The sequence below is a fragment of the Alligator mississippiensis genome, chromosome 5 (assembly GCF_030867095.1).
Source record: "Alligator mississippiensis isolate rAllMis1 chromosome 5, rAllMis1, whole genome shotgun sequence".
NCBI lineage: Eukaryota > Metazoa > Chordata > Crocodylia > Alligatoridae > Alligator > Alligator mississippiensis.
Window position 1 is genome coordinate 79,252,935 of NC_081828.1, and position 22,202 is coordinate 79,275,136.

Here is a 22,202-nt window from a genome sequence, read left to right on the forward strand (position 1 = left end):
TAGAAAAGTTTATCAAAGAGGCCATCCTTAATGGACTGGCCGACGTCAACATCTTAAGGGATAGCCAGCACGGGTTTGTTGTGGGTAGGTCTTGCCTGACCAATCTCATTTCCTTCTACGACCAGGTGACCTATCACCTGGACAAGGGAGAAGAGATTGATGTCATATATCTTGACTTCAAAAAAGCCTTCGATCTGGTGTCCCATGATCGCCTCTTGACGAAACTGGCCAATTGTCGCCTTGGGTCCTCCACGATCCACTGGTTGGAAAACTGGCTCCGGGGTCAGACCCAGAGGGTAGTAATTGATGGAAGTCACTCATCGTGGTGTCCTGTGACCAGTGGGGTCCCCCAGGGCTCTGTCCTTGGACCCATACTGTTCAACATCTTCATTAATGATGTGGACACTGGAGTCAGAAGCGGACTGGCCAAGTTCACCGATGACACTAAACTTTGGGGCAAAGCATCCACACCAGAAGACAGGCAGGTGATCCAGGCTGACCTGGACAGGCTCAGCAAGTGGGCGGACGAGAATCTGATGGTGTTCAACGCCGATAAATGCAAGGTTCTCCACCTTGGGAAAAAAACCCCGCAGCATCCTTATAGGCTCAGCAGTGCTATGTTGGCTAGCACTGTGGAAGAAAGACACTTGGGGGTCATCATTGATCACAAGATGAACATGAGCCTGCAGTGCGATGCTGTGGCTAGTAAAGCGACCAAAACACTGGCTTGCATCCATAGATGCTTCTCAAGCAAATCCCGGGACGTCATTCTCCCCCTGTACTCGGCCTTAGTGAGGCCGCAGCTGGAGTACTGCGTCCAGTTTTGGGCTCCACAATTCAAAAAGGATGTGGAGAAGCTTGAGAGAGTCCAGAGAAGAGCCACACGCATGATCAGAGGTCAGGGAAGCAGACCCTACGATGACAGGCTGAGAGCCCTGGGGCTCTTTAGCCTGGAAAAGCACAGGCTCAGGGGTGATCTGATGGCCACCTACAAGTTTATCAGGGGCGACCACCAGTATCTGGGGGAACGTTTGTTCACCAGAGCACCCCAAGGGATGACGAGGTCGAATGGTCACAAACTACTTCAAGATCATTTCAGGCTGGACATAAGGAAGAATTTCTTTACTGTCCAAGCCCCCAAGGTCTGGAACAGCCTGCCACTGGAGGTGGTTCAAGCGCCCACATTGAACACCTTCAAGATGAAACTGGATGCTTATCTTGCTAGGATCCTATGACCCCAGCTGACTTCCTGCCCTTTGGGCAGGGGGCTGGACTCGATGATCTTCTGAGGTCCCTTCCAGCCCTAATGTCTATAAAATCTGGCAAGCTGAACAACTGGTGGGCGAGTGAATTTGGAGACACAGGCTACCACAGAAATGGAGATCCTGGTAGATATGGCTGCCAACAGCAGATGGGCAGGCAAGGACTGTGCTGACAGTCCCACTCACCCTGCAGCTGTTCAACCCTTAGTTGCTTGCACCATTGGCTCCACTGCCATTGCTTTGCAGATCCAGCCATGGACAAGGGGTGAGTTATACACCCCTGGTATAAACATGAATTACTTACTCTGGAGGGCCATGAGAATAATGGATCCAAAAATGATGCTAGAATTGAAACGAAATAAAAGATCTGCCTGCATGGGAGGGAAACAAAATAAAAGATCTGCCTCCAGGGAACAAATCTGGAACACAGGTCTTCCTACACAGAGGAGTATATAGACTGGGATCTAAATTTAAGTGAGCAGATGCATGACTAGCAAATGAATCAGACAGTCTGTCCTCATAACACAAACTTACAAGGCTCAGGACCTTAGAACCTCATCAAGTGTTGTGACATAAATCATACGAGTTTGTCATATGATTGTCATATGTCAAATAATATCTGAGCCTGTGCTTAGGATGAGAGAGGGAGTTAAAGAAATAAGTGCTCTGAACAGAATAATATGCAAGGCTCTCTTTCTTACATTCTTTTTTTTTTTTTTTTTTTTTTTTTTTTTACATCTTCTCAAAAGACAGGGAATGGAAAAAGAAAAAGTAATGATCTCCATGCTTTATTTTTGACTGTTTATGCAATAATAGGAAATAAGATCTATTAAACTAAGAACTGTCAAAGCAAACTAGATGCTAGGAAATAACAGTTTCAACTTTCTCTTTTAGGCAGTTATTTCTACTATGCTTGTATGCACTGTGTAATGTATTGTGAATGTCTTTTGTAGTCCATGATTGTGTACTTCTTATAATAAAAAACTTACACTCTAAACAACTCAGAATTACTTTTCTTTGAAATATATATCTGATTCAACATTTTAAATACTTTAATAGGCTCAGGTATAAATACAGGCTGTTTGCAGACTTTAACAGACCCACAGACTTTATCAGAAGATGCAGCAGGTTACTTCGACCCAGCTCTGCAGCATCCGTATAGATCAGGCACTTCAGCGGGGCTTTTTGGCGCTTTTATCTACAGCTGAGTCAACCAGCTATTGTATAGCACCAAAAAAGCCCCACTAAAACACCCGATCCGTACAGACGTTGGGTAAGCAGGGTCTGACTAACTTCTGGACATATGCTGGGCTTGGCACAGGAGCACGTGGAGTTTAAAGTAAAACACTGTGGGGGTTTTTTAGGTCTGCAAGTAGCCACAAATTTCAAAGACCTGACACTTTAAACACTCAAAAATGACAGAAGTAGGCTGTGCCTCATAACATTTTATCCAGCACAGAATCACTTTAGCTACATCCAAATTGACACATATCAATGTTGTGACAGTCTGCTAAAATGGAAGAGGTTGATGGACTACAGCAGTGTGATCCTGGCTATAAACAAATGGTCTTTGCAATAGTCCAGGTCCATAAATTATGTTACGTGAGCTGAGCATGTGAACCGAACAGAGGTCACACAGCTAGGTTTACACCTGTGCCCTGGCAGACTTTCCTGCTGGGACCACGTCCCCATGACCAGCAGAGTCTGAGCCTTCTCTTCCACACTGGCAGCTAGCATACAACTAGAATCACAAGTCCCTCTGAGATATTACCATCTATAATCCCAATCCCCTCATCTACACATAAGTATTAAGGGGGGGGGTGTCTAAATACACCCCCCATCACCCCCAAATCATTTTAAGTTTACCACAAGAGGCAATCACGCCTCTCGGCTTAGTATAAAGATGTGGTGCAGACAATATGATGCTCTTGCTAATCCTGTGGGTCCAGCAGAACTCATATAGACCAGTGGGAAAAATACCAGTGACATTGATACTACTGTAGGTAAAAACAGATGTACAACTGCACTAGCCAAATTTGAGACATCAGTGCCCATTGCCCATTCCAGATATGTACATGCTGGATTTTTGGTTATAGCCGTGTTGATCTAAGGACATAGGCAGGCAAGGTTCTTTGGGTAGATGTTATATCTTTTATTAAACCAACTAAGTAGTTGGAAAAAAGTTATTTGCAAGCTTTCGGGCGTAGTCACCCTTCTTCAGGCACAGGGAGTCTCTGCTGTTCTCCCTGATCTCAGAACAGCAGAAATTCCCTATGCCTGAAAAAGGGTGATTGCACCTGAAAGCTTGCAAAGAACTTTTCCAACTACTCAGTTGGTTTAATAAAAGATATATACACAGTTACTTCAGTTGTGGCACAAAATTCCGAAATTACTATACTGTAGTACAGGAATCTATGACCTGCAAAGAATATTTTATAATCCTTTCCCATTACATACTTCAAGATGAGGTATGCCCATTTCAGGGCACATGCCACCAACCAGCATAAACAGTGCACTGGCAGCTGCTGAGAGAGAAAATAAAATGGGCACTGTCCAGTAAGAAGTAGAGTGCGACTGAGGGAGTGTATAAAGAAAAATTAAAGAACAGGATGCATTCTAGTACAGTTCTTTCATTCTTGGTCTGTTGTGCTAACACTTATTACTCTTGTTGAGCATGACTATCAGAAAACATTGATCAACCAAACGGAGATACAGTATTTGCTTTAGTTACTGAAAAACAGCTGTGTTTCTATGATGTGGTCTAATGTAAGCACTGCAAGAACATTCTAAGGCAAGTTCAACACAGAAACTGACTTAATAGAAAAACAGAAAACAACCCTCCCCCTCCCAAAGAAACAGACATGTTAATGATTTTCAGCCCACTGCTCTGTTTGCCACTTCGATAAGACAACACTGGAAAAGAGAGGTATGCAATCTATCAAGTTTTTTTTTTAAATCATCAATTTTATCGAAAAAATAGTCTCTCAATAAGCAATTTCTTTGTAGCTGATGCACCATTTTCATGCAAACATAAAATGGTTTTATATATGACATGTTACCATCTGTGTGACACTTGTATACAATGCACAACAAATGTAACAACGGCCAGAGGCCTTATTTTTGCTCCAGAAGACATTATAATGCAAATACTGTCAAGCACTTTTTCCATCAGCAGATCTCAAAGCACTGTATGCAGTAAATATCACTACCCTTGTCTGACAGATGGGGAAACTGAGGCACCATGCAATCAAGTTACTTACCAATGGCCAGCCAACAGGCAATGCTAGAGCTGGGAACATAACCCACAACTCCTGAGTTTCAGTGCTTCCTGCTTCAATAAAAAAATTCTTTTAACTACAAAGGAGCTGTACCGCACTGCAGCTAGCTCACAGGAATAAAGCCAATCTAAGAGACTGGTCAAACACCACATGAAATGGAAAAGAATTAACATTACATTTGCTCCAGTTAATAGACAAACAGAATAAACCTCTCTTAGTTAAGTCTTTTGTGCTTATTTTAGTTTGAATTTCCTGAAAAGCCTCCCCAACCCAACACTCAAAAGAATTACTGAGAGTGAGGCAAAACACAACAAACAAAAACAAGAATTACTCACTTTTGCATCCACTTCAGGATCATCAAAGAATCCTTCTGGCAATGCTTCTGCAGTATTTTCTTTCCTGAATATTAAAATGTTGACTGTTATTTTGTGCCAATGTTTTATTGAACCAAATTTTAATTCCACAGACAAAGCAACAGGAACAGAAGTCCATGATAGTTTAAATGAGGAGCAAGTAAGAGCCTATTACTTCCCCACATGCAGCGGCAGTTTGACACTAATCACAACAAAACCTGTCTGACTGAAAAGATAATAGAGCTAGGCCAAAATTAAAAGGAAGCTAAAAGGGATGTAGACCCATATTCAGAATTCCAACAGCTCTACCACTACTTTAGATTCCTATTTTGAAGCCCTTAGCCAGTGTTTACAATGAGGTAATTTATTATAAACAGCGGCTTCAAACATATGGCCCACAGGCAGGCTCAGCCCACAGAGGTACTCTATCTGGCTAACCACTCCAAGTCAGGAAGCATAGCCAGGGAGAGTGGCCTGCTACAGAATCAAGGGTCCTTGGACCTTGGTGGACATGGTAATCAGAAACAGGAGAGGGAGTAAGGGCTGATACAATGCTGCGTGCCCTCCAGACACTTTGCCCATTGCCACAGCACAGGGGACACAGTGGGAGGCAGAACTATGCTACGTGCCCCAGGTTGGAGCCAACACTGCTGCATGTCACCATCTGGATGCAGTCCAGTGGTGCAAGGTGAGTTTGACATCCTGCTATGAAGGAACATTTATACAAGAACCAATAAACAGGTTTCCTTAAAACAGTTTTGAATATGATATGCCTACATGTTATCAAGTTGTCTGTGTTACCTGGAAGAGTAAAAAGTGTTTGCATTCCTCAATGTAATAACATTTGATTGGACTAATTTACCTTTCCACTGCTTTTTCTTGTACTTCTGGTTTCTGTATGGACCCAGAATGGGAAACCATAGGAGCAGATACAGTTCTGTTGTCAAAGAAGTCTAAAAGAAAGGACACAGAAAACTATTATTCAAATCTCCACAAAAAATTTTGACTACAGAGAAATGTAAGGGACGATGGTACTAACCAAGAAAAATGTAGCCAGACAATACTCCTCTTGAATAGGTCAAATAATTGACATGAAGTGTATGATTACATATTTTACATCTACAAACTTCAATAGGATGAAGGAGAAATGCAATACAAAATGACTGACATGCTAACAAAATAGTGTATGATATAAACTTGGAGAGTGTCTGTTACATGGGAAGCTTTAGCTCATATAATCATCTAAACAAATTCTATATAGATCAAGATGAAAAGCTATTAAAGAAAGAAAAATTAGACAAGAAATAACTGAAACAAACAGAACGCACCCATAACTACTAATTCAAGTGCTAGCTGTATTAAATGAGAAAAGGTCTGGCATCGTTTGTAACACGTTAGCAAGCAGCATTTTTGTTACCAAATGTTATGCTGTGTAATTCAGTTACCTGCTGGTAAAGTGTTAGCTACTGCTTCTTGAGCTGGAGGTGGAAGTTCTGATTTTTGTGCACTAGATTTGCTAGCATCATCTTTTTGTTCTTCCTTCTCTTCGTCATCGTTATCATTATCATCATCATCTCCAGGCAGTACTGTGGGAGCTGAACCCTTTGAGAGCCGTCCTTTTGTACTTGCTTGCTCTGGTTCATCAAAAAAGTTTGTGGGTAGCCTAAGACAGGACATAGAATGTGAACACTTGTAACTGGATAAAAGTATATGAAACCCATTTACCATATTTACTCAAATACAAGATGATACAAGTTCTCTCATTCCCCCCCCCCCCCCCGGCCTCCCTGATTCACCAGCCTTAAATGACCGGCAAACATCACCAAACAGGGCCCCAAACAGTTCCCCCCAAAAATCCCTCTGTTACCACCTCTGTCAGCCTGGTGCATACAATTAGTGTGGCCCCACCCTCTACGAAGTGGAACCAAGCCAGGTTACCCTATGTTTCACCTACATATATGTTTTTGGAGGATCCCAAGACTTGGGACAAGAACACCCAGTTCCTAATTAGCACATGGATCTTCCCTGGTGGGGACAAAACGCATACTGAGCAGTGCTGAGCTATGGAGTCACCATGGTTTGAAATACTGTTGACTCTGCTAGAGCCTGGCCCAGGGGTGGGCAAAAAGCGGCCCACACGCGGCCCGCCAGGCCATTCTATCCAGCCTGTAGGACCCCTAAAAAAATTTAGAAAATTAATATTTATCTGCCCCTGGCTGCCTGTCATGCAGCCCTCGATGGCTTGCCAAAACTCAGTAAGTGGCCCTCCACCTGAAATAATTGCCCGCCCCTGGTCTAGCCCAATGAACTATATGGTAAATCATTAAACTTTTAGCTTTGGATGAATATAATGCATAGTTTGTACTATATCTAAGCAGGCACCAAAGTGATGCTTACAAGTGTGTTTATGGAGTAACCTGGACTAAAGCTTGGAAAAGTTAAAAAAAAATAAATAAAATGCATCAATCTTGGATGAACTAAGTCTATGGGTACCCACAGTAATTTACTTATACAGGTTTCCCCTGCTTTATGCAGGTTCTCTATGTGCGAATTCGCTCTTATGCAATGACCCTTTTTATACCAAAAATTCGTTATATGCAAGGTAAATTCACTCTTATGCAATTGGTGTGGTAGAAGCCCCCAGTCAGCTGCTTTGTGTGGTGCATTGTGCGAGTGATGCGCACCAAAATATAGTCTCCTGTATGGATCTGTGCTCCTCGCTCACTGTCTGCAATACATGTTTCTGTAGTCGCCATCCCCATTATGATATGCCCTGTGCTTGTGTGTACTGTCTGCTGTTGGTGAGTACCAAAATTGTCTTGTAAAAGTTGTGAAAATGGGTCTGGGGGTCACTACAGTCGAGGTCTTGGAAAGTATCTCTACTTGTTACATCGTAAAGTGGGTTCCCTTTATGCGAATTCGAGTTATGTGCCATTTTCCAGGATCGCATGTACAGCATAAAGCAAGGGAAACCTGTATGCAAATTACTACAGGTATGTTTCTTTCAAAGTCAGTGTTTTAAAATTTCCCCTCGCTTCCATATGCTCAGAGAGCAGGATATGACAGTAACGGGGGGAGGCAGAAGGCTGCAGAGGACAAGGGAGCCACCTGACCCCCCACAACCTTATTTTCCCTGCTGTAGCAGTGAGAAGGGGCAAATCTCCAATAATTAGATTCTATACCTGGAAAACTATAACAAATTTATACATTTTCCATATACAGAATTAAATTATTGCAATTATTGGGGGGTTGTTTTATATTGGGGTTAATCTTATATTTGAATAAATACGGTACTTGGTGTACACTATTATCTATATAACAGAACACACTGAACAATTAAAAATCTACACAAAATTATGGTTTTCTTCTGAAGTTCACCAGAAATGGTGAGGTCAGCTCATATTTCTGGGCTATTTCTGGATTATGTAATACTAAATTGTCAATAAAAAGACATCCTACAGAGGGAATAACGCAAAAAAGTTTGACCTGTCATTTCCTTTGACACCACATAGATTTAGTCACACACCACACTCAAAGTAACTTGCATAAATTTTATCCACAGTTAATGTATTAAAGAAATTCATTATAGTTATGTTAAAAATCAACCAAAAGCTGGTGGCCTAAGTACAGAGATACGATGGGGAAAACAGGATAAAACATAGCTAGCAGGGGCCTACAAAAAATACCAATAAATCGCATATGAAAAAAATATACACTTGCCCAGATGTAGAAGTCGGTGTCTGGTCATTTGAACCTGAAAAAGTAAATCAAGAATCACTTATTACCAGTCAAGAGAAAAAAACAAAATAAAGAAAATGTACATTATATAATGTTGGGGGTTGCTGTCATGACTTCTGAACTGCTACAAGTTAGGTGCTCGTTCTTATTTTCTTTACTATTAATAACAATTACGCACAAAACTAAATAATGTAGAACGGGGGGCTGTTATTGTTGTTTTGTTGAAGGGAGGCAATTAAACTCCATTTTTCTCCAAAGACTGTCATTCTCAAGTTAGACGAATTCATTAATAACTTGTTAGTTAGCATGACCTTAAAAACGCTCTATTGTAACAAACTTATAAAATCACTTTGCTACTGACCTTTTTCTATATAGAACATATTCCAACCATCAAAAAATCACTGTTATCATTTTTTCCTACATAAAAATATGCAAAAACACCTTGCACTACAATAATGTGCTGAAAGCTGTGCCAGCACAGCACTACTATACATATTCCACAAACCAATGCATGCAGAGCCCTGACCCCACATCTACTCAATGCTGCTTGCATGACTCTGACCTTATTCACATTCCTCACAGTTAAAGAAGGTTAAGATGATGGGTCGTGGTGAATCGGTGGTAAATAAATACAAGTAGTATTTTGACAACACAGAAATAGTACTTTGAGGGTGACAAATTCCAAAGCACATTTGTTTCCAGACAATTTTCATAAACAATCTCTCAATTTCACTATCTATGAATGCAATTAATGCTAGTAGAAGCAATCCAAGTGCCTGCCTTCTCTCTACTGCATTAAAGAAATTGAAAAGGTACATATTTTAAGTTCAGCAACAGAACACACTGAATAACTCTTTCCTTTACCTTTTGTTTTCTTTACTTCTTGATTTTCTGTGTCAAGAACTTTTCTTTTGGCAGGGTGAGACGATGTGCCAGCAGCAGGGTCAGGTATTAGCTGTTTACCATCTTTTAAGGCTACAAGTTTCTGTAAAAAAGTTTAAAGCAGCAAATAAAAAAAATCAAAACTTTCTCCTCAAGAACTCAAGAATTGATGTCTCTCAAAGTTTTAATGTTAGAGGCTTTTAGTTCAGATGTGTCAAATGCATGGCCTGAGGATCCCTATGATCTGGCCCACTGGTCTTGGGGCACGTGGAGCTGGTCTGACACGTTGGCTGGAACTGGTGCCAGGGGAACTGCAGGCAGCACAGGGAGTTGACATGAGGTATGTGTCGCATAGGGTGTGTTGCATGGAGACTGGACACTGACTGATGGGCACTGAACATGGACAGCCTGAGGCCTAAACTAGTCCCAGAGCCAGCATGCAGGGCCAGTCCAGCTGGGTGACCCATGTGGCATGCACCCTGTGCACCATGTGCAGAGCAAGCCCCAGAGAGGGGCCAACACATGCTGCATGTGGTACACAGGGCTATACTGGCTGTGCACACGGCACGTGGTACAAGACATGCACTGTATGTGGTGCCCCACCAGACCCACCCTGCATGCTAGCTCTGGTGCAGCCTAATCTAGTCTACAATGACAGTTCTGGCTGGGGAGGGCCAGGGGACCAAGTAACACAATGACAAAAAACTATCAGCAGGCCTGCAGCTTCCATGATGCCCTCTATGTCTATGGGATCACAGCAGGATTGCTGCAGGCCCTACAACTTGTGTTGCCCATACATGAAAGCTTCGTTATGCCTACCAACATCCCCCCCAGATGAGGTCCCTCATCATCATGACCCTCAGGATGGGTCTCCATAGTACTCTCCTACCTTTGTAAAAAGGAATACTCTGTGCTGTTCCTACAGGAGACCCACATGACTCCAGCTGCCGAAGTCAGCTGGCAGCTAGAGTGGGGGAACAGGGTCTATTTCAAACACCTTGCATGTCTCCATGTGATGGAGGATTGCCACCCTGTTCTCTCCACACCTGCAGCCAAAGATTCCTCAGGCAGCTGAGGTGGTTCCAGGCCAGGTCTTTATCTGCAAGTCCAAATACAGGGGCTTGTTCTGAATCTGGTCAATATCTACAGCCCTGACACTCCAAGGGTCTCCAGGGAGACCAGCCAGAAGCAGCACGAGCAGGGTGCACAGCTGGGCAGGGAGCTGCTCCAGGGTCAGGATCTTACAGCAGTGACAGCACGGAGCTGGGACAAACCGTGATCCGCTCCCTGCACACCCCTGCCTGCCAAACCCGCACTCACTGCAGGAGCATGTGGGCAGCAGATCACAGCTCTGCCCTGGCCCTGGTCTTCTCAAGATCCCAGGGTCTCCCCGGCGCTGCCTTCAGCCCCATCCCAGCCACCCTGCTGGTGTTGGGTGTGGGGTAAACGGGCCTGGGCAGCAGGTTTGGGTCCAGCACAGGTAGCCAGGAGGAGTTGCTTACTGGGTAATGGAGTCCACTGCAGGCTCAATCCAGCCCATGGGCTGAACTCTGCCCAACCCTCATCTGGACTGATGCATCTCCTACTCATAAGCCTTCCTGGCATCCACCACTGATTTGGAGACATCAGAGCATACATCTCTGACTCAAATTTCAGAACTTCAAGGTGCCAATTACATCAGAGTAAAAATAAATTATAAACAATAGGAGCCAAATTATAAATCTAGCTTATAAAGATGTATATTCACACATTTCAAAACACATGATGTGGCAGCTCAGTGAAATGCACTGAATCATGACTACCCAGGACCAACATACTTAATTTAAGCCCCAAGAGACCAAGTGGTATTATGGCATTTCCATGAGAGAGTAACTTTAATATGGAATGACTTCCATTCAGCTTTATTCATGACACCAAGAGTACACAATGAATCTCAGAATCTCAAGCCACCAGTTATTAGCGCTCCACTAGCATAAAACCAGTTTAACTAAGGTTTTACCTTTACAAGTCAACACATCAGCATAAATACACTTCACTAGTTAACACACAGTAACTAATGTGTGATAAAATCTTAGTTTTAGCTAACATATGGTTAGCTAAGACTAAGAAAAACACATAATAAATCATCTTTATATGGTTAAAATGAACACGTCCTTTTTCCTAACATGGATGCACCCTGAAAAGACTACTTATACAATCAAATGCTTATTGCTTGAAAGTTTACATAGTAATGATCTGTTGAGTAACTAACTGTAAAGTGAAAGACAAATGTTGAAGATACAAACAGACTTTTGTAGCAACAAATTGGATCCCATATGCAAATGAAGTGATAATTAGCTGTTTTAAAATTAACAATAAAGTGAATAATTAGTAAAAATAATTACTTGAAGACTTGGGCTAGGAGCCCCCACTGCCCATAAAGCTCATGACAAGTCTTCCTCACCCTCCCTGCTACCTAAGCTACGTGTTATGCTATTTACTAGAGCAGAAGCCACAAATCACTCTTGAGAAAAACCGCTGTTTTGCAAGTCTCACCTCTTTGTGCTGTTTCCCAAGCACGTGCGTTTGCCACAACAGCTCATTCTTAATCTGCATGTTGCACAGAGTGCAGCTTAGATGCCCTAAGCGGTTGTATGTGGAGCTTCCAGTTAAAGAAACACAGCAATGACAAAGCTCTGAAGGACACAGATGCTTGAACACAGCGAGGGGCTGGGCCAATCTTACTCCGCAAGGCAGGTGTGCCAATTAAACCCCTGCCCTCCCCGAGCACAGCTCTCATGCCTTCCTCTGTCTGACCAGCTGCTTTCTGCTCCCTGCCCCATCTCCAAACCTGTGCCGGTCACCTCTGAACCTGCCTGCGCATATCATGCACGAGGCTGCCCGTGTCCCCTGAGGGGCGAGTGGCTGTACAATACACATGTTCTCCAAGGGCAATGTGAAACTCAAATGGAAAAGCGGGGACTCTGGGGGGGTCACCCACCAACCTGAGGCACTTAAGGGGGCATGAGGCACCCCGGGCCGGGCCGGACCCGCGCCGGCGCTGCAGACCCAGGGGAGCCCGAGAGCCCCCGCACTTGTGACGTCACAACAGCACCACCCGCCGGGACGGCCCGGGGCAGGGCAGGACAGAACCCCCCCCCCCCAACACGGAGCGCGCCAGCCCAGGGCGGGGGGGTGGACCCGCTGGCCCCGCCCCTGCGCACAGGCCGGCGGCTTGCGGGCGCGGCCAGAGCAGGATATTTAGCGAAGGACGACTCGACGCGCTTCTTGCCCGCGCCCGCACGCTGCTTCTCTCGCATGAGCCGTCGCAGCTCCTCCTGCCGCACCGGCTTCCGGCCCGCCGCGGCCGCCATCTTCCACCCGGAAGTACCGTCGCCGCCACTTCCGGTCCGTGGAAGACAGCAACGTGTCGGGCGGGGCCTGGAGCGGCGCAGGAGCTGGGGGCGGAGCCGCGGGGAGCCCCGCCCCTGGCTGCTGTCACATGACAGCGGGAGCGGCGAGGGGTGAATCGCGGCGTCTGCTCCGCTGGGCGAGCCTGCCAGAGGCACAGGGACAAAAGTCCCGAGGACTGCAGCAGCCCAGGCTGCTCGGGTGAAGCCGCTGCCGTTTATTAGACCAGCGCGAACAGCTGCAACAATTCCTCTTCGCGAGCACAAACGTCCTTCAGGCAGCCGCAGGGGGAGCCGGCTGCAGACGGCCCTGGCCTCGGAGCAACCGCGTCGAGCGCGCCAGCTGAGGCGCCCGAGCAGCGGGAGAAAGAAATGCTGCCACCAGCTTTTCAGCGAGAGACACCGCTGCTTTTAGCCCCAGACTGTAGCTGTTTCGGAGATCCCGGCTGTCACATCCCTTACACTTCGCTCTTTCTAAAGGGATTTTTTTGCCAAGCGTTTACACGCATCGCGGGGATTTCTCTAGGTGACGCACGTTGTTGTACACCTTACAGCATCGGCGACGCGGAGGTTGGCCACCGCCAACACTGCCGCCGGCGCCTGCGGGCAGTCGGTGCTTGCCACCCCCCCATCGCCTCTGGCCGTTGCCGGTCTGCAGATGGTCGCCCATCACTGGTCGGTGCTCGTCCCCGCGCCCGGCCGCTGTCACCGCCATGGCCGTCTGCGGGAGCTGCCGCCGTGCCCCCCCACTCCCAACCTCGGGAGGCACACGACGTTCGTGCCTACGAGTACCAACCTTTCTAAAAAAAGGCCCAAACATCTAAAAGCTGCGATACTATAACTTCAGTGAAAGTGGATTCTCAGCTGTAGACTGGCCTGCGCCCCTTCGATGCCAGTGGGGAATGGATTTATGGCTGGGATCCGTTTTCTCTGTTTAAAAATCGCACAATCTCCGATAAAAATGCATAAATTAAATTCTCTAATTTAAAAAGCCTTAAATCCATTTTTTTCTGTGATTGAAATGAAATGCCACTATATATATGTAGGTAGCTATTGAACATGTTTTATTGATATATTTACTTTTTTTTAAGCAATTTGGAATTCTACCAGTGCCTCAATCAGTTATAAAATTAATTCTAAATACCCAGTACATTTTGGTATTTGATTTTATCATGGAAAATCAGAGCTCCCCCTGCCCCCTTCACTCAACAGGATGCCACTGTGGCACTGAGCAGCCCTGATATGCAATGCCCTGTCTGTGCCATTGCCCCTCACTCCTAACCCACAGACCATGGCCCTGCCAGTGCCCCTAGTTCCTGACACACAGCTCTAACAGTGCCCTCCACTCCCAAACCACTGCTCCCCACCCCAGCCCCCACATGGCTTGTGTGTCTCTCCCCCAACATGGTTTGTTCCTCTTCCCCCCCAACAGTGGCCTGTGCTCCTTCCTCCCCCCACACAGACTTACCTGGAGGCAGCTGTAAAAGCTGCTCCCCAGTACTGCCTGGCTGCCATGTGCATAAAGGTCCGCACATGAATGTGGCACCTCCTGCCCTGATTGTTCTCCATCCACTCCCCACAACCCCTTGCAGGCTGGAACTCAGCCAGTTTGCAAAGGGGAACCCATCATTTCTTGCATTTTTCTCCTTTAAATGGGAAAATCTATGATTTTCTCTTTTAAAAGAGAAAGCCCAGTTTTTCTCTACTAAAGGAGAAAACCCATGTTTTTCCACAGCAGTCAGAAAATCTGGATCCCTACTTAATCAGCTTAATTTCATACTCTACAGAACCATGACATCATAAGGACCAGACAGCACAGAAGCTAGTTGCATTTTCCACATTTTATTCTTTTTCCCTTCATTCACTGTGACACAAATAAGTTAACCAAAGTATCCCAACAAATTCTATGTTGTTACATGGACCACTGCAAATTGGGAGCAACGCTGATGAATACAAAGGCATTACTCCAGATTTACAATAGTGTAACTTACAGAACTTGAGTCATAGACAACACCACTAAAAGTCTGACATGTTTATGTTATTCTTCAGAGTTAACGAACAAGAAGTCCTGTTTCTCTGAGGTTCTACAGCTCTAAGGATGTCAGTTTTGGTTTACATCATATTGCAGCCAAAAGGGGACTTGTGGGAGGGAAAGTAGAGAGGCGTTGTTTTACTCACAACTTCCAATACAGGTTGTCTTCTATGAAAGACACTGCATGCATGTCAACCTGAAATGTGCAAACAGATCCAAAATAATAATAATTGGTACAAAATACTGAGATAAGTGAATTGAATACCAAGCAAATAACTTATTTATTTTCTGAGACAGGGGAAAGGTCTATAAAGTAAAGGAAAGTTGATTCAGTACCAGAATGGGTAGTGTGCCTATCCTATATAATTAATAGGAGTATTGCTTAAGTTTGATTTCAGAATCCCATCTTATTCTTCCAAATTCCCATTGATTTCAATTTTTTTCCTATTCTCCCCCTTCTCCAAAAATAGTTCATTTCACTTTTGCCAATATGGAAAATATTGTTTTTCCTCCCCCCACCCCAAAAGATTAAGGCCAGTGTTATGGGGAAGGTGAAATCAAATGTAAACCTCATACTTCAGAAACTATTACTTTCGCTAGTCCAGCCACACTAAAATCTTTGGGAAGCTTGCTACATGCAAAGTCATTCATTTGTCAAAAAAAGAATTAACCCATTCTTACATTTGGTTATCAAAATAACAACTTTCAGTGCATAATAAATCTGAAAACAGATGCAACAAAATGCCCATGTTCTTCAAATTCTTCAGTCAGAAATTAGTATCTTACAGTATATCGTAATAAATTTCACTTAACGTTTACAGTAAGTGAAGAAGTCTTTGCCCATTATTACTGAACTGCCTTGATACTACAAAGATCTGACTGCTTTTGCTCAGGACAGAAAGAAGTTACAGAGCTAGATGCAACCCGTGCCCTGACCAGGAGAGAACGACATATTCCACTATACTACAGACATCCCTGAACATGTAAGTAGTTAAAATATTTACCTTTGGAGCAGATGAGGACTAATTTACCACCTAATAATGGAGGCTAACAGAATTAAATGGGACTGTTGCCATTGGTTTAAGTACTAGCAAGATCTGGCCAAGAGGCAGCAATACTTTTGCTATACTTAACCAAGGCTCCACAGGAATGACTAGAAGTCTTCTCCTCTAATACAGGAGGGTCATGTGAACATGGCAGACTATGATGCCAGTACTAAAAGCTGACATCATGGTCCTAACGTCAGGATTTTTTAATCTTAAAAATCATTCTTATAAAAACACTGATGCTGAGAAACACCAAATAAATCATCTTAACCAACAGTGGTTGTCAAGCTCCAGCTTATTAAAATAGTCTACAGACCTTGAAAATTGTTTAAAATGAAAAGCTGATAGAAAACTGCCATTTAACTGGAAAAAAATGGTCACTTCATCCACGTACACATGGTAAGTTATCAGCTACTACTTTTAACACAGATGTACTCCACACCTCTCTGATGACAGTTCAGCACTAGGGAAGTGTCCTCCAATCAGGAATTTGAGTCATATTGGAGGACTATCCACAATGAGGTTTCTTACTTTATTAGGATTTGTTTAATTCTTTACACTTAACATTTTTCCTTGTAAAGAGACTTTACCTTAACATACCTGGAAAGGAGAGATACTCAGGCATTTATCTGAGGGCCTGTCCTGAACATATTCTACTTCCCCTGACTCCCATGAGTTGAGGGCACTCAAGCTTGTCACAGGCTCAGGACCCACTGGTCACTGCTTCCTTTGTCACAAAGCACTGGATATGTATGTGATGGGTCTTTCTGTTACAGGCAGCTATAAAAGGGCAGCTCTCTTTATGGAGAAGCTAACTTGGGCAGTGTATTTAAAAAAAACAAACCAAAAAACAACTAGTGTTGAAATGTCACCTTGTAAAACACATTATGTATATATTCATCCACTTACTCTCTTTAAGGGATTAAAAATAATCACTGCATTAAAACAGAGCATCATGAACTCAAAGAAAACTGATAAAATAGCTCCAGTCCCACAACTTGCTTTAACTGACCCCCCTTCTGTAAGAACAGCATCACATTTTTACTAGCACTGCAGAAAAATATATATGGTATAAATACACACAGTATAGCAGAAATGTGTATAAAGAAAAACAACAGTATCAAGAAGCTCACAGAAATTTAAAACAGTAGTTATAAATTAGTACCATACATGTTAGAGTATGTTCCATTTATTAAGACAATTTAAGGCTAAAATAGTCACCACCTCCACTGTACTCAAGCTTTCCTATATTTATGAACATAAACAAGTATTAAATAGGTATGGATGTCAGGTATTTTTTATTGCTCTAAAAGAATGCTATTAGAATAGTAGATTTCCCAACTCTTGTCTCAGCTTGCCTTTTTCAGTAAAGTTAGATCAAGTCTTACACCTGAAATGATGTAAATTGTAAAGTTTCCAAACCTGTTTTTTGATTTCCAAGCTGCAAATTAATTTAAAACATTATGGACACTGAAGAGAGAAAATAATGGTCCAAACTTGCCCTCCCAAGGGAATTTTATAACATAATACAATATTGAGTTAGCAGAACATACATGACCACCCACCACAAAAACATTTCTCTATTTCTTCAGGAAGGATTTTTTTTTCCTTTTGGAAAGAACAGCTTTAACCGAGTGGCAAAGTGACAACCAGCAAGTAATGACTGACTAGTTCCAGTCGAAATAGACTGGGCTAAAAAAAAAAAAAAAAAAAAAAAGAAAAAAAGCTGATTATGTGCTCCAAAACAAAGAGCAAACTTTTCTTCTTGCTCATAGAGCAATTATTTCTCCTAGGTAGAGTGATGCCTCATTCTGCCAGTGCCAAGTTCTTTGATTGTAGTTTATCCATTTGTTGACCGATATTTCCTTCAACTGTATCACACTGGGCAAGAAAAGCCTGAAAATAAGAAACAAACAAATATCAGCAGTAGGAGAATTACTGTCATGAAGCGATTCCCCAAGAGTAGCAACTGATCCTCTCCCCATGAAGTCAGAGGTCAGGATATTTCCACAGTTACTTCTGAATCCAACACTGCCCTCCGCCCTCCTTTCTAACTGGGGAGACTATTCTCTTCACTTATCCAGCTGAAGACACATATCAGATTACACATCAGTGAGGTCACCAGAATGCCACCAAATCAATCAGATCTGGCACCCCAATCCAAAATCCCACAACTAGCAATAAGAGGAAAACAGACTGACAAAGGTAGTCTCAATTTAGCCCTTGTTTTTAAAACTTATCCCATGTTCTCACCTACTGCATACATAGCTGTGAACTTAAGTGTGAGCATGGCATGTCAGAACAATGTAGATAAGAGAAGTCAGCAAGCTGGATCCGTAACTTGGGGTTAAGGACTAGCTCTAAGGGTTGGGCTGGGGCAGGAAGCAGAGCTGGGTGCAAGCCACACCTGGATGAGGTAACGCCCCTCCTGGGGATCAGCAGCAACTCTGGACACTTCCTGTGGATCACCCAGCTATGGCAAATGTCTCTCAACTCTTCCCCTCCACAGGGACAGGGGGTGGGGGCTGGCATTCTCACATCTAGCACATAGAAGAACTGGTGTGGACCAGGGGAATCCTTTCTAACATGTCAGAGGCTGTTCAGCTTGAAAACCCCACCCTCCCATGTGGATAGCCTAAAATGCAGAAGCAGAATAAAAAGATGCTTAACTCCACTGAGCAGGCCAAGCATTGTGTGGTACTTGTTCATGATACTAGGGCTTAGAAGAATAACTGCAAGTTCCTACATCACACCAAATGGGGTAGCTATTAACCAAAAAAGTTGCAGTAGCTGGTGGTCATGGGCAGGGTTCAGGCTAGCTGCATGTCAGACCCCTTCCGTGTCTATCTGAATGCATGCACCTCTAGCTTTTCCCATCCTGGGGTTGAAACCTGTGATCTTCCCTACTCTTACACCAAGTCTCTGGCTATAGTCACCAGGTTATAGCAGGCTATAGCAGGTCCCTCGTCATCGTCCTGGCTGGCATTGGAGTACACATGGTAAGCTATGTTCACAGTGTAATGGGACTGAATGAGGTCATCCCCTGCAAGGACCTTCAGTAGCTCCTCATAATTCACAATGGTGACCCAGTTGGCGCCAGAAACCCAACTGGTATCTTATGCCCTCCTGTACCTCAGCTTGAGGATGTGGGTCTTGGCATGGCATGTGTGCCAGCTCCAGCAGTGCTCCCAAGCTGCCATCTCTGCAGTTATCTACTCATACACAGCCTGGTTGTGGTGGCTTTACCAGCGCCTGCTGGCTTTCCTCATTGCCCCAAATGAGAAGCAGGTCAAGCACCTCCTCTCGGCTCCAGCTGTTGGCATGCCTGGCTGATGAGCTGGATGATGCTGGAGCAGATATTGTGGAAACTAAATGGGTTGAAACATGCCCAAACGAATGGGTGCCCTTCGAAACACTGCTGGGTAATGTGTAATTAAACAGTGCGGGCCACAACTGTTCGCCAGGCAGCAGCACAAGAAATGGGCACATGCCTTCTCAAGCAGAAGGGCACTGGCAGCAGTGATGTCCCAAATCTTTTGCCAGTGTGGCAATAAATGGGTGACTTGACTTTGTGATCACGTGTCAGTAGGGCACAGCCAAATGTGACCTCTGACCCCAGGGTAAGTAGAGTTCGGCCTGAGTCCCAGAGCAGACAGATGCAGCAGTGGGAGGAATATAGAGTGCTGTACTGTGTAACGCCTGAAGAACCAAGTAGACCCGTACTGGAGATTGCTTGGCATGCAGACAGAACGTGGATGAGTTCAAAATAAAATGGGGCAAAGAAACTACCTGTTTTTTCCAGGTACATTTCTGAAAAGCTCTGGATACTTTCAGACCTATTTAAACATCGTACAGGTCTGCCCACTTCTAGTTTAAACTGCATTTAGAACAGATTAATTGTTGTGTGTCCACATTCAGCACTGCTACATTTTTTCTGTAGTGCTATATATAATATCGTTACAGTGTGCCATAATGTGGAACTGGACCAAACTTGCCCGGGTGAACACAGCTGCAACACCTCCTCTTCCCCCCCATGGCTTATATATAAACAACACACAGCAGCCAAAAAAGGTAATAAAAAGGGGAAAAAAGAAATTCAGAAATAAAAACACAGGAACTGCCATTTACTGGATCAGACCATAGGTCCACCTTGCCTGGAATCCTTTGGCACACAGTGGCAGTGTGGATGCTGAAAAGGGAGAGTAAACTGGGTATGACCAGAGGGTTTTTCCACTGTTCCTCTCTCACTTACAGCCTCCAGCATTTAAGGGCTCCAGCATTTAAGGACCCTGGGATGAATGCCATCCAGTCCTGATAATTTGCTACTGTTTAGTTTACCAATTTCCTCTACAACCTCATCTACTGAAACCTCAATTTGGGTCAGCTGCACTGACCTGTCCTTAGAGAGGAGCGGATCTGGTGATGAAATTTCTGTAACATCTTCCACAGTGAAGACAGATGCAAAGAATGCATTTGATTTCTCAGCAATGGGCCTGACATCCTTTAGCACTGCTTTTATACCCTGATCATCCAAAGACCCAAATGACTCCCTGGCAGGTCTTCAGCTTCTAATGTACTTAAATAAATTTTTATTGTTGCCTTGTGTCCCTGGCAAGTTTCTTCTCAAATTCTCTCTTAGCTTGTCTTATTAGTGTTTTAGATTTGATTTGCCAGAGTTTATGGGAGTTTTTATTTTCCTCATTGGTATCTGACTTCTACTTTTTGACTTCCACCTTTTTTCTGCTTACTGCCTCTGCAACTTTGCCATTAAACGATGCCGGCTTTCTTTTGGTCTGATTCTGTTCTGTGCCTCCAATACGGTGTTCTTAAGAAGGTCCCATGTTGCTTGCAAGTTCCTCACTGCTTTAGGGCCCCCTTTTAACTTCTGTGCATCTACCTGCCTCATTGTGGTGTAGTCTCCTTTTTAAAGTTAAGGGCTACTATAGATTTTCTTGTCACCCCTCCTACATGGACGTCAAACCCAATTGAATTGTAGTAGCTATTGCTGAGCAACTTAGTTAAACCCTCCGCACCAAATCCTATGCACTGCTTAGAAGCAGGACAAGATTGGCCTTTCCTCTTGTAGGTTTTAGGACTAACTACTCCAGGAAGCAGTCTCTTATAATATCAAGAAATGTGGTCGCTGCATCCTGGCCTGATGTTAGACCAGTGGCAGGCAATTATTTTGGGTAGAGGGCCGCTTACCAAGTTTTGGCAAGCTGTTGAGGGCTGTATGGGTAGCCCTGCCTCTTGACAGATGCCCCGCTGCCCTGGTCACCATCTTGGCACTGAAGTCCCACCCCTAAACTCTGACCTTTGCCACCAGAAGTCCCTCCCATTGCCCCTGAAACTACTCCTTTGGGAAAGAGGGTTTGCCATCTTAGAACAAGGAAAAAAACAAATTATATACTAAAAATCAAACACCCATAATATATTTTAATTTAAAAATATATATTTTTTGCTCTGATTTGTGTGGATTTGTGCTGTATATGTAGAAGAAATTGCATAATAGCTCAAAATGCAGTATTACTCTTGTATATTGTGTAGGGTGTCAGGGGTATGGGTGGGTGGGTGTGGGGAGCTGTTGGTGTGTGTGGATGTGGGTGGATGGGTATGGAGGGTTTGTGGGGATGTGTGTAGATGGGTACAGTATTTGTGGGGTGTGTGATTGTCTAGGGAAGGACGTGGCTGTGGAAGGATTTGAGGGTATATGGGGTGTGCATGGGGAGCCCCCTTGCACACACCACCCTGAGCCAGTCTGCACCCTCCCCCACCCCACGACAGCTCAGAGCCTGAGCACCCTGGGACGCAACAGCGTGCAGTCCCAGCACACCCTGCACCCACTCTGCACCACCTGGCCACAGCATGTCCTGCCACCCCTGGGCAGCGGTAGCGGCAGGGACCAGCACGCACAGCCGTGACCCTGCATGCCCCGTGCCAGCTCCAGGCTTGCCTGTCCAGTCTGAGCAGCAGCTGGACAGAAACTGCTGCTCGGTGCGGGGGAAAAGCGACGCTCCCCTCACCACAGCTGGGCAGTTTTTGGTGTGGCTGCCCAGAGGCTGCGCCATGCCAGGCTGGCCTGCAGCTCTGTCACCACCACCTCTGGGCTGCCCAGCACGGCAGTGGTGACAGTGTGGAGCAGCCGCAGGGCAGCTCATAGATGGCAGTGACAGAGCTGCAAGGCAACCCAGCATGGCTTGGGCTCTGGGCAGCCACACCAAA

At 44.5% G+C, this 22,202-nt stretch overlaps 2 protein-coding genes across 4 annotated transcripts in view; both read right to left on the bottom strand.

The window, feature by feature from the left end:
* The window catches only part of ZNF830 (zinc finger protein 830), a 109,874-nt gene extending 96,987 nt beyond the window's left edge, over positions 1–12,887 (bottom strand). The window contains exons 1-7 of one of the 3 annotated variants that reach the window (XM_059728524.1): positions 12,751–12,887; positions 12,049–12,145; positions 9,496–9,616; positions 8,614–8,647; positions 6,339–6,556; positions 5,756–5,846; positions 4,876–4,939 (exon numbers count right to left, since the gene is read on the bottom strand). In XM_059728524.1, coding sequence (XP_059584507.1) covers positions 4,876–4,939; positions 5,756–5,846; positions 6,339–6,556; positions 8,614–8,647; positions 9,496–9,616; positions 12,049–12,145; positions 12,751–12,866 — 741 coding nt within the window. In that variant the 5' untranslated portion in view covers positions 12,867–12,887. The remainder of the gene's footprint in view (positions 1–4,875; positions 4,940–5,755; positions 5,847–6,338; positions 6,557–8,613; positions 8,648–9,495; positions 9,617–12,048; positions 12,146–12,750) is intronic. The other 2 variants (XM_059728525.1, XM_059728523.1) reach the window with 2 other exon arrangements.
* Positions 12,888–14,728: 1,841 nt separating this feature from the next.
* BAG1 (BAG cochaperone 1) overlaps positions 14,729–22,202 on the bottom strand; it is a 33,694-nt gene continuing 26,220 nt past the window's right edge. The window contains exon 7 of the mRNA XM_014602749.3: positions 14,729–17,876. Coding sequence (XP_014458235.1) covers positions 17,787–17,876 — 90 coding nt within the window. The 3' untranslated portion in view covers positions 14,729–17,786. The remainder of the gene's footprint in view (positions 17,877–22,202) is intronic.